Below are 17,181 nucleotides of genomic sequence, written 5' to 3' on the forward strand. Positions count from 1 at the left end.
AAATTACAAAGTTGACTTTGATTAAATGAATTAAGTGGTTTTAACTTTTTCTTATACTTGATTTAAGTATTGAGGTAAAAAGGTTTTAAGAATGAACTTATTTCATTTGAAGTCATGTGAAAGGGTGACACGGGGATTTGCCAGGAAGAGGTATCCCATAGTGCATTGTGCTACCACCAACAGCAACTAATTTAACTATTTTTTTATTTGTTACAATACTTAATTTTAAGATGTCTAAGGTAAAAATGTCGACTCCAAAGCTTCATTTGCAGTCAGTTCATCCACAGTGAGCCGTTTTCAGAGCAGTGCAGCTTCCGTTGCCTACATTTGAATACATTAAACTGCACCATGAGAGAGTTATGTTCATTTTCATCACCACCTGGTTATGTTTGCTTTACTGAAAGAAAAAGCGAGCAAACTATCACTGCTTGTTTGTGTTTTCTGTTAGAGAAACAAATAAGAACCAGGACCCAGGAACTGCTTCAATCAAGTTATAAAAAAAAATGGACTTCAAAAAGCTTTGGAGTTTATTTACAAAAAACTTAATTGTTTAAACAATTAAAAAATCCTCAGTTTAACTAAGTTAATTTAAGTTAAGGTGACTAAAATTGCACAGGTTTATCAGTTAATTTTGTGAAAACAAACAAAAAGGCGGCAACGAGTTTGCATATATTTTTTAAGTAAGGAGAACTGCTGAACCACTGTTTTACAGTGGACAGACCGAGCCTGCCAGCATGTCGGAGGTATCGGCGCTCCGAGCATCTGCTAGCCGGAGGATTACACTCAGCTGTCCCGTCCTGTCAGGCCCGGCAGACGGAAAGAAAGAGGCAGGCGGAGGGATCGGGGATCGGCTGACTCTGACGGTCTGATTCCAGAATACACTTAGAGACTCATTTGTAAAGTTGAGAAGAAAAAAAACTTTAAATAAGCAAATCTTTCCACACCAAAAAAATAAATAAATAAATGTAGCGATATCTGGCCTTCAGTTTGAGTTTCTTATTTCAGAGTGGGTGGGAACTTTATTGCCCTTTGCCAGAATTTTTGGTTTCCCCGTACGGCCCATTAAAACCCCCTAGCTGTCCTGAGGACGCCGGTGTCCACTGACTAAAATATTGTCCATTTAAGTTATTAAAGATGCAACACAAGCCATCTGAGTACATAATAAAATGCCATTTAAGGAAACCTCAGATCTTAACCACAAGGTCAAAAAGGACAGCAGACCAGCTGCTTTTCCTGGATGTTTCTCCCGGTTGTTGACTGTCGCCTCATGCTTGCTCATTCTGCTTAAGCATTCCGCATCTTTTTCCATAAAAAGAATTATGTAATTATGGCATTTCAGTTGCACTATTTTGGACTTTTCCATATTGAATTAATAAACAGAGTTCTCAGGGGTTTTGTCTTTTTAAATGAAACAGTCACACAGCATCACAGATCCTCCACTGTACTTCTTGATGTCAGGCGTTTTCCCCACCTGTTCAGCCACAGTCTTTGGAGAGTTAGTTAGTTTTCCCATCTCAGAGTAAAACTCATTTTTTAATGTATTTTTTTATTATAGGAAAGAACAGTTTTTTTTCTGGCATCACTCCCAAACGACCTGCTGACATGTAGATAGCGTTGAGTGGTTGCTATCAAGATAAGTGTCCAACAGTGAACTTTTGAGATTTTCTACTTTCTCTCCTTGTTTCTTGCCATGTTCTGCCCTGCTTGTCACAGTTCCTGTTGCTTTCAACAGAACGGCCCGGTTCAGTTTATGTCTGTCGGATTCCAGTCTAGACTTTGACTTTTTGAGAAAATCCTGAATCTCTGGATCCTCTGGATTTTCAGCAAGAGAGCCAAATTCATCCTTCCATCGGTTACACACTGCAAAAACACAAAATCCTACTGAGTAATTTTCATCTAGTTTCTAGTTATAAATATCTTCGCGCACTTGAAACAGACTAAACTAACTTTCAAGTAACTTTCAAGCAAGATATAGGAGCTTGTATGAATTCCATAACTTCTTTATATTGATTAAAAATTACTTGTTCCATTGGCAAATTATTTCACTTAGAACATGAGAAAACTGTCTTGTGAGAAGTGAAATTTATTTCAAATACAGGTAGTAATTTTGATCAACATTAAGAAACTATTGACTTAAAACAATCTCCTTTATCCCACTCATGAGTCATGAGTGATTTAGTTTTTATCTCATTTCAAGTGGTCTAAGACATTTGCACTAGAAATTAGTCCAGCCTCTATCTAGCTGTTAAGTCATGAAAAGTGATTTTAACCCGGGTCAGTGACATCTGCGAGGTTTTGACGTTGTTCTGGGTTTTTTGGGAACGCCTCAATAAGTTGTCGATGCTTTCCTGGTTCCCCACTGTTCCATGTTTTCTCCACTGTGGATAATGGATGATCTCTGTGGACAGTGGTTCACTGGAGCCCCACAGCCTCAGAAATGTAACTCTCCCCAGACAGATAGTTGTCTTTGTTTCAGATTTTTTTTTCTTGAGTGATTCCACTTCATTCTGTCAAATAGCTTTTTTCTAACAGTTCCACCAGCCTGGCGGTAGGTTGTGAAACTTTACTCAGCTTTCCAAATAATAAGTGGCTGTTCACAGTTAATTCATAGTCCAACAAGAACAGAAGTTACTTTACTAAACAAAGCTTGAATAGCTTTTTCTCTTCACTGCAAAAACTCAAAATCCTACCAAGTAATTTTGGTTTAGTTACATTTGCTAATACTTGAAATATGACAAAACTAACTTCCAAGTAACTTTTCACCAAAATGTAGGTGTTTTTTAAATCAATCAATCAATCAAATTTTATTTGTATAGCACATTTCAGCAGCAAGGCATTTCAAAGTGCTTTACATCATTACAAACACAGAATCACAATGCAACATAGAATCAACAATCAAAACACAGCATTAAATCAAGTTCCATCAATAAATTTGTAATTGATTACGTTTCAAATACAATTCTAAACAGGTGGGTTTTTAGTCGAGATTTAAAGGAAGTCAGTGTTTCAGCTGTTTTGCAGTTTTCTGGAAGTTTGTTCCAAATTTGTGGTGCATAGATGCTGAAAGCTGCTTCTCCTCGTTTGGTTCTGGTTCTGGGGATGCAGAGCAGAACCAGAACCGGAAGACCTGAGAGGTCTGGAAGGTTCTGGTCTGCATTAACCAATTATTAAAGTCAATAATTGGTTAATGTATCTTGCTGAAAAGTTACATGTAAGTTAGTTTTGATTTATTTCAAGTCTCCTAAGAAATTTGCCCTAGAAACGAGACCAAAATTACCTGGCAATTTTTTTTTTTTTTTTGCCGTGCTCACCTCATCTTTGTCTGACAGTAAAGTTAGGTTGATGACAGAAAAATTCCAAAAGGAAGAAATGTGTGTTTTCCCGTCGTGACCCCTGCCTTATTTACTTTATAATTCCAACTGCATAAAACATGGAAGGAACACAATATGTTATGGAAAGGTTTTGTGTTTATTGAGAGGGTCCAGTGCTTTATAGTGCAGGCTGGGTGAAGCTTGCATATCCCAGAGATAGAGTTACTGTGAAAGCCATGACCGAGTGTAAACTAATCCTGCCTCACCCAACTGCCAGGGATATTCCACAATCCAGCGCATGTCTCGAGGCATTTCCTCTCCATGTCCATCTGCTGGCCTCACAGATCCTCTGATCATGCTTACTATGGGCTTTAAATCTTATACTACTCCAGGTAAGTTGTGAAAAAAAGTATTCTTATGTACTCTTTTTTTGTTTTTAAGTAGATGTAGGTAGAATGCCAAGAGAATTCAAGGGTAAATTAAAGCCCGCAGGATGATAACAGTCCATTGGTTTCCAGCTGCGTCTCCATTACAAATGTGCTCACAAGGTAATTGTGGTGTTTCCATTAAACAATTAAAATCACACATGAATTAGTTTGTTCACGTGATAAGTCATTAAAAACATACCACACCATCATCATCCTCCTGTCATCTTGACAGCAGTAACATCTGCCTGCTGATCATGTGACTTGTGTGATGCAAAAAAGTGTTTTCTATTGCAGGTTGGTGAAATACCTGCAAACCACCTGACCCTAGCACAAAAACGTATCAAAAAACCTGAGTTGTTTTTTTTTTCCAAAATTGCCGTGTTTCTATTAAATAAATTTATTTTGGAATATTTTAATTTGCATAATTTTATGGTTAGTGGCCTGAGAGTCACTTCGAATACCTGGCTTTATTGCCATTCTCTCACAGAGTTGCCGCTAAGCTTGCCCTTGTTGTCTCGTCTTGCTGGGTCTTACTTGGACCGAGCTGCAGCTGCTGGACAAATGGCCTCAAATGTAACCAAAGGATTCTTTGATCAGAATTCATGCAGAAGCAACACGGTGCACAATACTCAGCAAGGATGTCCTGGATTCAAATCTCCTCTCAGGACCATTAAATGTGAACTTTGTTCTCCCTCTGCATGCACGGATACTTTCTGCTCTCTGGTTTTTGTTCCACAGTCTGAAACTGCTGGGAGAACGTACGTTCCACCTAAAGGTGAAATGTGATCATGAAAGGTTGAATCTTAAACATGTCGTCGTGTTGACTCTGGAACAGTGATGAACGTCCCTACTGGCCTACCAGTGGCCAGGTGGTCAGAACAGAACATCTAAACCTTAGTTAATGTTAGTGTTCATAAGACACAGATAACTCAACCTGAGAGAGATCCAAGGCGACAGGTGCTGCTAATTAAAATGAGCGTGAAGCTCTGTCTCACATTAAACCAGAAAACACCAAGAATATCTTCTTAGATCTGTGATCTCCAACTGCATTCCTCAATACCCTGCAACGTTTAGATGTGTCCCTTGTTCTACACACTGGAATTAAATGGCTAACCTGCCTCACTAGCATGCAGTCAAGCTCTACAGCGCTCTGCTAATGAAGTCATTTTGGAGACTGGTCTGATGAACTTGAGGGCTGGAGCTGGAGATCACTGCCTTAGAGTTTTTCAAAAATATTCTGTGGGCTGATGAGACAAAAGTGGAATTTTTGGAAGGTGTGCATTTGACTACATTTGCTGGAAAACTGACAAAGTATTGCAGAAAAGCAGTGATGGCGATGTGATCGCCTGGCTCTACTGTGTTGCTTCTCAGCCTGGACGACTTGCCATAATTGTGAGAACCCTGGAATCTGCTCTCTTGAAGGAAAGAGAAGAGAGTCTGGTCATCAATCTGTAACCTCTGCACTGCAAAAAAACAAACTCTTATCAAGTTATTTTTGTGTAGTTTTACTGCAAATATTTTAATAAGCTTGAAATAAGATAAAATTTCCTTACGTGTAACTTTCCAGCAAGATATAGGAGCTTGATTTGAGTAATTAATATTGATTAAAAATTACTAGTTGCATTGGCAGATCATTTCACTCATCACAAGATACAAACTTATTCCTTATTACAGGTGATAGCAGAAATAGCAGATTAAATCAATCTGCTATTTCCTGCTGGAAAGTTACTTCTAGGTTTGTCAATTTAAAGTGCACCAAGATATTTGCACTAGAAACTACACAAAAATTGCTTGGTAAGATTTTGTGCTTTTTCAGTGAACCTTAAGGTTTCCATCTTTCCTGTGGGGATGAGAGCTGTTGGGTTCCTCTGCAGCTCCAGCTGAAAACGGAGACAGACAGAACTTCAGATGCTCACTGGCAGGAGACAACTGTGAGGAGCTGCTTGAAATGCCAGTCATTTCACAGTGGGGTTTAACTCACAGAAATCAGGCGGTGTGAGGTCATTCTAACGGGAGAGGTCAGAGGTCGGGGCACCTACCTGGACACTGGTGTCACCCACGAGTCCAGCTGACACCCGACAGAAAACACTCTGGCAGAGTGAGACGGTTTGTAGGAGTCGTCAGCATCGTCTTGCATTTCTAAAGACGGAGTCACAGACAGGTGGTCTGTACTCCGGTGAAAACCAGAGCCTAGTTCTGCGCTTTGCGTCGTTCAGAGGGTCTGGACCCTTTGTTGCAATTTTAAAGGATTAGATCAGATGTTACAAAATCGCTAACGTACGGCCGTGAAGTATGTAATGCACCAATTCGATGAAGCTAAAGGAAATGACCTAAGGTGTAAACAACCCAGTGGGAAGCAGGACCATGACATCTTTAGAGCAATAGGATGTCTTACACATTCCTCTTGCTGTGACGTTAATTGATTAATACAGTATGTTCACTTCCTCTGCTGCCTTCGCTAAAACTAAAGGCAGGCTACAGACTACAACTCTAAAACAGTGCAGATGATCAACATTGTTCACAACTCAACCCTAAAATGCAGCTCTCTCTACGTTCTCTATCGGGATTCAGCTCAGCTGAATATATACATCATTTCTTTTTCTTTTTCTGTATATCTGAAAATAGTTTCCTGTTGAGATCAAACTGAACATGCCTCATGTCCGAGTGTCTCGGTCAGGGTCAGAGGTTAAGTGTTGACACATGGCTGACAAAGCTGCGCCTAATGACTGACAGCTGAACTCACCAGAAGGAACTCTGACTCTGCTCATCAGTAGCATTGCTCTTTTCCTGCATGCTCCCAACAGACCGGGGACTGGGGGCTTCTGGGTAGCTGGAGTATGTAACTGTAGTTCTGATTTATTGTTTCAGATGTCAAGATTAATTATCAATAATTTCTCTCCAGGGTTGCCAGAACACAATTCTGTTTGATGGAAGCTTCAAGCTTCAAGACGGTTCTGATCCACGGTGAGAACCACCTCCTCAGATCTGCCATCTTCATAATGTAACAGAAAAGCAGGGACAATATGACATTAAATTAACATAGAAGAAGAAAAAAATAGATAACATAGTGTGAAATGTAGTGGTGCATGCTGACTAATGACCTGCAGAGTTAGTTGCTGGGTCAGATGTACATGCTGTTACCTACTCCTTTCACTAAGCAGAGGCCGGTATGAGTCTCTGACGGTATGATAACCTCGGAGCAACAGGTGGGGGAGGGGAGAGGCACACTGCTCTACAATCTGTCTTCACTCCAGCTCTCTGTGAAAGAGGGTATAGATTGGAGTAATGGAAAATGGAGTTGTTCCGGCACCAGGAAGTTTTAGAACTGTTGGATTTATTGAGAGAAGAATCAGAACCAAAGTTATTAACTACAACTAACAAAACAATGAAAACTGAAATTGAGAAAAAAATGTTAGCTGAAATAACAGGATTTAACAGGAGAAAACAATGACTAAATATTGTGCATTTATAAAACTAAAACACTGAAATTATAGATATAACATCCTTCATTTTCATGTTTATAAATCTGTTTACTTGCCTTGTGAACTGATGTAAAATAGATTTTTTTTTCCATGCACAGTTTACATCAGCTGTCCATACATAACAGTTCTCCCTTCTCCTCCAAGTGGTGCTGATGCTAGTACGCTCAATGGTGGCAGCAAAAGTTGGAAGAAAACTGCAGAGTCAACGTTAGGTTGAAAAAATACTCCACTATTTTAATTGTGCATCCTCATGGTACAGAGAACACATTTCCAACAGCTTTCAAATTAAAATAAAATACCATTATATGCCTGCTTTTCTTCATTTAGTCTGTTTGAAGACACAACAGTACTCCAGATGTGATTTTCTGCTGATTGGCATCACAACCTTTTCACACAAACATGTTTATAGTAGCACTATGAAGTTACTCATTTACAGTATTGCCTGCCCTTGTTTCCCAGTGTCCACATATTTGATATCTGGGCAGTTTTATGGTTAAGAAATGTATTTATCCTCTTCCAAGTTACTTCTTTCCTTCTGTAATCTGTCCTCATCCATTTTCTTAACACTCAGCCACAGGAACTGCTGGAAACCAGTACTGACGGCTCTGTTTGTGTAGATCCACCGCAGAAAGCAAACAGAGCGGGTGTTGGGGTTGTAACCAGGGAGGAACTGGGTTGAGTTATTTCTGGAGTGTGTGCTGCCCTGGTTCAGGGGCCGACAGTCAGACATGTGCCAGTGCAAGGGCGAGTCATGATCCCCGCAGTAAAGAGCAGATGCTGGCTCTGATTAACACACATTTGTTCTGATCTTCAGCCTGAATGAGCGCATACTGACACACACACACACACGCATACACAGCGTGACGATTTTCTGCTGCGTAACTTTCATTTTAACTCCTCAGAATCTCTTAAATGTTTGCAGAACCAGAAACAACAAAAAGCAATACAGTGGTTAGTCTTAGCTCAGCGCTGCCATTGTGTGGTTGATGGAGGTTTTTACCAGAAGGAACCGGGGTGGTGAGCCTTCTGGGCTTCAGCAGACAGGAAGAGCAAACAGGCAGCGGCTCAGAGGTCAGGGAGTTCAAATCGAGGCAAGAAATGTCATATAAAGATTTTCATTTGAACAATAGAAAGAGGCAACGAGAATGCTAATTTTAAAGAGATAATTGATAAGGATTATTAACAGTTGTGTTAATAATCCAACTGTTAATAGTTTTCCGTCCAGATGGAGCTGGTGAAGGATTTGTGTTCATCAGGTTTTCAGGTAGAAGCTTCCAGAGAGGAGGAGCAGAGAAACTACAAGCACAGCTCGAAAAAGAAGAGGGCCATAAAAAGCTTCACGTTTTTGTCACCAATTTCACAAGTTATACATCGATTCATAACACAATGCGTGAAATATTTCAAGCCTTTATGTCTTGTCATTTTGATAATTATGGCTCCCAGATAATGCAAACCAAAACTAAAAAAATATATAAATATTATATAAGGTCTATTTAAAAAAGTGTCTTTAAACAGAGGAGTCAGGTTTACAAAAATTCTGTACATGTCTATGCACTCCATGCTCGGTTGGGGCTCCTGTTGAATGAATTACTGCAGCAATGCGGCGTAGCATGGAGGAGATCAGCCTGTGGTTCTGTATAGGCTGCTTTGTGTTGACAGCTGCCTTCAGGTCATCTGCATTGTTGGGTCTGGATTCTTTCATCTTCCTCTTGAAACAGCCCAAAGATTCTCTATGGAGTTAAAGGTCAGAAGAGTTTACTGACCAATCAAGAACAGGAACACCATGGTTACTGATTTTATATTTCCCCACCACACTTTGCCCTTCCACTCAACTTTCTATGAGCTATAATTATCTGAGATATTGTTTATAATATATATATACGTATATAACAGAGAGAGTGAGGGCAAGAGAGAGAGACAGATAGATATTAGCATGTTATTATTATTGTTTAGGATCCCCATTAGCTGGACTTTACACCCAGCTGGAATCCATCATTAAGACACATCATAGAGCAAAAATCATTCAAATACATGACAGATGACAGATTAAATATACATAGCAATGCAAAAATTAATTGCAGTTCATACAAAATGTTGATAGATTTATAAAATATACAATAATTAACCACGTAGAGGACGGCAGGTACTGTCTAAAAGGGCTCTAGGGTCAGAGAGAAACTTCCCTCTGAACATTTCTTTGTTGTTCTATAACGAACAGCTCCATCTAGTGGACAGCTACGGTAAAGCAAGTTTGTGACAGTCAACAGTGTCAAAGGTTCCGCGCTTCACTATGTTGCATAGTCAGGCACGTGCAGAGTAGGAGGGGGGACGGGGGGCTTGAGCCCCTGCCCCTTTTATCCTTGATGCCCCTAATGCCCTTTTTGAGTTTATTCTTTTTTTCAAAACATTTTTTAAAATAAATTTTAATCTGTATGTCAGAAGGCCTGTTTATGCCCCTCATCCTGAACGTTGACAAGACGAAGGAGATGATCGTCGACTTCAGGAAGAACCGGCCCAGCCACGCTCCACTGCTCATCAACAGCTCGGCTGTGGAGGTGGTCAGCAGCACCAAATTCCTGGGGGTGCACATCACAAACGACCTCACCTGGACTGTGAACACCACGTCTCTGGTCAAGAGGGCACAGAAACGCTTGTATTTCCTGCGGAGGATGAGAAGAGCACACCTGCCCCCGCCCATCCTCAAGACGTTCTACAGAAGCACCATAGAGAGCATTCTGACCAGCTGCCTCTCTGTGTGGTGTGGAGGCTGCAGCGCCTCCGACTGGAAGAACGTGAGGAGAGTGGTGCGGACAGCAGAGAGGATCATCGGGGCCCCCCTTCCCTCCATTCAGGACATTTCATCCCAGCGCTGCGTGTCCCGAGGCCGAAACATCGTCAGTGACCCCTCACACCCCCACCATGGACTGTTCTCCCTGCTGCCCTCTGGAAAGAGGTTCCGCAGCATCCGGTGCAGGTCCACCAGGTTCCGAAACAGCTTTTTCCCACTTGCCATCAGACTGCTGAACTCTTAACTGGACTGCACTCAAAAACTGGTCTCCACTTCATACCTTGCACATATACATAGCTAAATAACTTCTATTTTACTGTCATTCCTGCACTTTATATTTTTATTTTATTCTGGAGTAACCTCATAACATTGGAACCTCAAAACATTGTTCTGAGCCGTATGCAACGAAATTTCGTTCTGTATACACCCTGTGCATGCAAAATGACAATAAAGTCAGTCTAAGTCTAAGTCTAAGTCTCAGCAATAATATTTAGCTAAATATAATAATTTAGTAAAAATAAACTAGTCTAGCTGCCCTCAGTCTAATAATGACTCTCAGAGCCTCCATGTTGTTCAGACTCCGGGTCCATGGTGAGCAGGAGGAGGATCTGTGCCCTCTAACTATCAATTTATGGGCAAGAATATTTTTTCATACACTGGTTTGTGAATAAAAACGTAGGTCTGATGTTGACATTAGAAAAACTGTTTCTATTTATATTTTTATAATCATCCTTACAATAGCGAGACAAAACCCGCCTCACCACTAAACACAGAAATGTTTCGAATCCAGAGAAAACTTCTGACTTTAACTTCATCATTCTGCTAAAGGCCCGGTTCACTACAGGCAGCTTGAGTCGGTCCACCGACAGATAGAAAGAATATCTGTCTTTATATCAGACATCCTGATATAAGACAAGATACTGTCACTGCGAGTCGCAACGCAGCTCAAAGCCCCAGTACCACCTGGTACCACCTGGTACCACCTGGTACCACCTGCTGACTGTTCACTCTGCTTCTCCTTAACGTTTCTACCAGGCGGGTTAAAGCCACTGCTGACGGGATCTGGGCTGGAGGTTCACGACTGTAAATAGAAGTTATTGCACAACCTCAAGTGTTAAAGGAAGATTCAGAGCATTTAGAGTCACAAAATAAACATCAGAGAAAATATTGTAGCAATAATTAGAACCGCAGCAAAAAGCCAAACATGCCACAATGAAATGAATCAAAATGTCCCCAAAGCATCGGAAACCCGTCCTACTAAGAACCTCAGCATCACTAACATGTTTAAATATTGATAAAGTGAATCTGTGAGAGAGAGACCAGGTTTATTGGCCCAGTTTAAAATCAATCACTGATTATTGGTTATTTTACTGTGATGTATTTGTGAACAAACCCAATTCAAACACAAAGATTACGCCATATTGTAGCCATGGTAACATAACAATCAAACTATCAAGATGATTCTTTAAACTTTTACAAAGTAAACTTCCTAATTAAATCCTAAATATACTATTTATTTTTCTCAGCTGAATGCATTAAATAAAATGTAATAACATTGTCATTCTCTATAAATGATGCTACAGGTTTAGATCTATGGTCTGTGTTACAATTCAACCATTTCTAGAGGCCCCTGAATGTCCGGAGGCCCCTGAATGGCCCCTGCCAGCAGCTACTGAGTTTTCTTTGGCTTGATATCTTATAATTCTAGGTCTCAGTGGTGCTAACATTAATCTATTATATAGAGTTAACCCCTTTGAGCTTTTTGATCTATAAATCAGTCTGCAGCCAAGTTGTTCTAGAGGTTAAATAGATATTATTAGGGCTTCATTAGTAAAATGGCAGCAAATTAGCTTATTTCATAACTTTATAACCTTTGACCTTCTCTCCTCTGGTCTGTTTAACAGCTACAGTCTCAGATCAGCTCAGCCCTCCAGGACTGTCAGCAGCAGAAACAGAAACTTTATACATGTTGGGGAAAATATAGACTAGATTTGCTTTGCATTTCCCCGCATAATGGCAATGATACAGTAGGATCCAATTAGAGTCTTGATTAATATGGGTTGTTGCTATGTTATAGTATGGAGTTTTTGTTCAATGTGCCCCTTTTTTTAAATTTGAGCCCCTGCCCCTCCAAAGGTCTCTGCACGGCTCTGATGCTGGTTATGATAAAACAGTGAGTCTGAAGATCTAAATCTGTCTGACAAGGTCAGTTAGTTGCCATACCAACAGCAGCACTGTATTCAGGTGGAGCGCTCAGTGGATGGTGGGCCACATGACTCTGCATCCAACATATTCACTTTTACTGGCTGCTGCTTTATATGACAGTAAAATTTAAAAAATAAGATTTCATTAACAAAAATGAGAAAAGAGTTTCTAACTTCTAAAAAGAATGTTTTACCAACATTAGCTCGAGAATCTGGCAACTTAAGCCACTTTTGCAAAATACAATACAATGTTTTTATTGCTGTAATACCAACAAGGATATTTTTACACGTCATTAAGATTTAGTTTTAAATATGATACTTTGTAAATTGCTATCACAGCTTTGGAGTACGATGATGTGTTTGAACCCTTGTAGATAGGGGAACAAGAGGAGGAGTACAAAGAACATACATTTTCAAATTAAACTCAGAAATTTTCTAGAAAAAAAGACATTTCTGTTTCAAATGGTGAACATTTTCAACTTTTCAAATGTTCTGAGTTTCAAAACTGAAAAAGTTCTGACTTTTGAAACTCAGACATTAATACTGTCTTTCTAGAAATTTTCTGAGATTAATCTCGAAATTTCTGAAATTTTTGTCAAAAATGTATTTTTTTTTCCCCCCATTGTTGTATTGGGGAAATTTGTCCAACCTCACAGTTCAAAGAAAATCTAAACCCAGCAGGGGTGTGAAGACTTGTGGGTTTTACTGTATGTACAGTTTAATACTCTAAGGTTTTGGCAGATACTTGATAGTTGTTGAATTTTCATCACACTCGCCTTGTGAGGGAAAGATTTATATACTGTACATCGTGTGATCACTAGGTGGTGATATAAAATAAATTTAAAATTTTTTCCCACATCTGGGTTGTCTTTTATTTTTTTGTTGAAATGTTTGAGTGTAAAAAACATTGTCGGAAAATGGAACTTCTCACTGAAATGCGGATGAGAACATTTAAACAGGAAGGAAAAAGATAAAACTCAACAGACGATAACCGGACAAATTCAAATCTTACAGGCTAGTGGAAAACTGCAGGGAGTTATGGGTAATTTTCCAACATTAATCAGTCAATCATTTCCGGCTCACTAGCAGGATTTCTGGTTTTAAATATGAAGCAGAGCACATTTGCAAAGCAAGCAGGAGTTTAGTAAGAGTCAGGTCTTAATAAAGAAAATGTCACAAAAACTTATTGTGTAACAAAATAAATAGCAAATCCAAACACTTACATGTTCCTGACAAATATAAGCAGTAACTGTAAAATATGAAATGCAGCCGCTTTTAGAAATGATCTGCTGACTTTTTAACTAACCTTTTCCAAGTCAGAGGAAACAACAAACCCACAGATCTTAACACTTCCCTCTTTATATCATTTTATTTTGAACCAAGTGTGATAAAAACGAAGATCAGTCCAGATGAGAAAGCAGCGTCATGCATATGCAGGAGTAACTGATCTTCACCGCCACCACTGCCAGGTAATAAATAAAACTAAATCAAAACTAAAATAAAATAAATTAAAAAAAAGATTCCAGGTCAATGAATGAGTCCAGTTCACTTCAGAGCCACAAAGGAAAAGCTGGATGTCATTTAGCTTCTGTCAGTCAGTGATTCCTCAGGAGTCTCCGGTCATAATGGCGAGGAACTCCTCCTGGTTGACTGAAAAAGTAAAGTCAGCTCATCAACACTTTCCTGTTTGTCAAATCAGCTGAGAATGTAGGAAAACCGGAGTCTGACGTACTCTCTCCGTCTCCGTCGGTGTCGAACTCGTCGATCATGCTGCGCAGCTCCTCGTCGCTGATGTTCTCACCGAGTTCCCGAGCGACTCGTCTCAGGTTCCTCAGGCTGATCTTCCCCGACTCATCGTCGTCAAAGAGCCTGAACGCCTTCATGATCTCCTCCTTGGGGTCCCGCTCCAGGATGCGGTCGGTCACTGTGGACGGCGACAGAACGCGTTTAAACTAGTCGCTGAAGCCTTTCTGTAGCTGCATTTTCATTCCAAATGGGCGTAAGTCTTTGTATATATCCTGCTGATGTTGGGGAGAAAAAAAACAACACCACCATTTTGCAATTGCTGTGTTCCCATTGAAAAAGAAATTTAAATTAAAATCACACGTGAATAAGTCATTAAAAACCATGAGATATATTCATAATTCAGCCATGGGGCTAGCGCTCTTCCATCAGCCATTACAAATGTTGGCGTCTTATTCAGGAGTTGGGAGTGACAAGCCCCGCCTACTTGGGAGCGGCTACATATACGCCATTTTGGGGAAATTGTAGTCTGTGATGGATTCAACACGTTGGAATGACACACAACCTTTTATAAACTATGTAATACTGTGAGAGCTCTGGTGGAGCCGGCTGCAGGTTGTCGGAAAAAAACAAAAACACAAACCTTCATCCTCCGACTACTTCCTGTCTTTTTCTTTGTTATTTTAACCAGTAGTAACATCTGGCTGCTGATCATGTGATTCGTTTGATGCAAAAAAAAAAAAAAAAAAAGTGTTTCCATAGCAGTTTTACAAAATAAATCTATTCTGATATGGCTGTTTTTCTCGAAAAGCTTTTTATCGCGAAAAATGAGATTGTTCAAACATTGGGAATTTCAATTTGCGCAATTTTATTTTTAATGGAAACGCAGCTACTGTCAGCGCAGTTGCTCCCGTCACCTTACCCACTTCGTTGAAGTCCTCGAATGTGATCTTGCCGTTGCCCTCCCGGTCGTAGTCCTTGAGGATCTTCAGAACGTCCACTTTCTTCACCTCAAACCCAAGAGATCGCATTGCCACCTGGGGATTCCACCTCAGACAATTAATCAGATGAAGTGTTGAATGAAACATGAATGTGATGCTGTGCCAGTACTAGCAGTTGATGCTCGGATTAATAATGTATTAATGACCATTACAAAAAATATTACACAAATTAATACAAAAAAATGAAATTAAAAATTTGTGTAATAGTTGTTTTTTAACATTTCAGGCTATAATAACAATCAAATCTGTTTTTTTATTTACTAATATAACATTTATGAATACAGTGAAATACTGTTTACTTTTAATAAGCATGTCTTCCTCAAACACACTTTTCCTGAGAGACAGCAAACCCAAATCGTGGCACTTCCTGCCACATTTTCACCATGTTTTTAGAAATAACACAGCTTTGTGACATATACCATGACTTCTGTGGCACACGCCACGGTCTTTGTGACATAACATAGCTTTTGTGATAAATGCTACAGCTTTTGTGACATTCATATGTCACAAAAGCCGTGGGATGTGTCACAAAGGTATTTGTGACATATGACCATGTGTTCTGTGAAGTATGCCACGGCTTTGGTGACATATACTACGGGTTTTGTCACACAGGCCACCGATTTTGTGACATATTCCAAGACTTTTGTAACTTTTGTAAAACAACTTTTGTGACATAACACGGCTTTTGTGACACATGCAGTTGCTTTTGTGACATGTGCCACGGCTTTTTTGACATGCCATGTTTTGTGACACAGCATGTCATAAAGGCCATGGTATGTGTCATAAGAACTGAGGCATGTGTGACATAGAGCCATGTATTTTGTGAGATATTCCATAGCTTTCATGACACATTCCACAATTTTTATGACACAGCTTTTACCGTTTTCCCCCTCACTCACCTTCAGCTCATGGTAATCTATCTCTTTATCTTTGTCCGTGTCAAATAAATCAAATGCTTCTTTAATTTCATGCTTCTGATCTTCAGTGAGCTCTCTCCTCTTCTTGCGTTTGGGTTTGTCCCCTGCGAGCTCAGTTCTGTTAAGAAACATGCAATAAATCAAAGATTACCCAAGGAAATGCATGATAGAATATTTCATAAATGTATCTTTACTACTACTTTATTAGTACTAACATACTTTAGAAATTCAAGTTCTGCACTCTGTAGTTGGCATGTACAAGCTAGGAAAGTGCAAAAGCCACCCTAAAATTATATCATTTAAAAAAAAAAAATCACTTATGATGTTATCTTTGTTATTGCCATTTTTAATGACATGTATCTGTCTCCAAGGAATTTCCATGATCACAACAGATTAGGATGAATTAAGATTTTATTTTCTCACATAATAAAATTATATTTCCATTTTCCAACTACACTTTTTCCTCCCACTGAACCTTCCGTGAATATGTTTGGACACAGTCAGCCTCATTTGTGGCTTTGTGTCAATAACCACTCGCTGGACAATGGTCAAAGTCAAGTATCTTTCTCTTGACATTGTAGATCATAAGATAACATTTTTATTAAAAATCATTTTATTTATCTTATGTACTATTTTTACTGAACTGAATTATCAGGTTTTAATTAGTTCTAAACTAAGAATCGAGTTCTGTTCGAGGTGTATTGTGACGCACATAAATAAGTTATTCTATGGTTCTGTTTAAATTTAAACTCTCCTCAGTTCTAAAAAATATTAAATAAAAACATCTGGGTGTTTTTTTTATTTTTATAGTCCCTAAGAATTCTCAAAGTAAGCATGCTGTTTTGATTTAGGTTTAGATATTACTTTTCTAAAACTGTCTGATACCAGATTAAATACGAATAGCAGTAACTGATTACTATCCTAACACGTCTGCTGAGTACATTGATCCGATCCCAGCTGCACCGTCCCTGAAAACAAACCTCGGCAGAGAGCGATGCCAAAATGCTAACTGCTAACCCGGTCGGACCAAGCAAGTTTATCGCCTTGAAAGTGACTGTGCTCTGGTAGAGAGCAGGAGTAGCGGGGGAACAGCAGCTTACCTTACAGACAGACTCATTCTGGTTTTTGTTTCAATGTCTAAAAACAGAACTTCACAGTGCAACACACAGTTAGCGCTGCTCTAATCAACACAACAATAAATCGCTTTATCCGCGCTCACGTTCACGAATCGCATTGGTCGCTGGTTGCTAGGCAGCAGCTAGGCGCTTCCTGATTGCTTTGTCCTTCTTCTTCTTGCCCCTGTTGCG

General features: G+C 39.6%; 1 protein-coding gene across 1 annotated transcript; it reads right to left on the reverse strand.

Moving 5' to 3' along the window:
- Nucleotides 1–13,059: 13,059 nt before the first annotated feature.
- cetn3 (centrin 3) lies at nt 13,060–17,124 on the reverse strand. Its single transcript, XM_032570497.1, has 5 exons — nt 16,975–17,124; nt 15,857–15,992; nt 14,879–14,993; nt 13,946–14,137; nt 13,060–13,863 (listed from the first exon to the last, which is right to left on the reverse strand). The coding sequence occupies exons 1-5, from the start codon at nt 16,989–16,991 to the stop codon at nt 13,820–13,822; spliced, it is 504 nt and encodes a 167-aa protein (XP_032426388.1). The 5' UTR covers nt 16,992–17,124; the 3' UTR covers nt 13,060–13,819.
- Between the last annotated feature and the right edge of the window lie 57 nt (nt 17,125–17,181).

Source organism: Xiphophorus hellerii, chromosome 8, assembly GCF_003331165.1.
Source record: "Xiphophorus hellerii strain 12219 chromosome 8, Xiphophorus_hellerii-4.1, whole genome shotgun sequence".
NCBI lineage: Eukaryota > Metazoa > Chordata > Actinopteri > Cyprinodontiformes > Poeciliidae > Xiphophorus > Xiphophorus hellerii.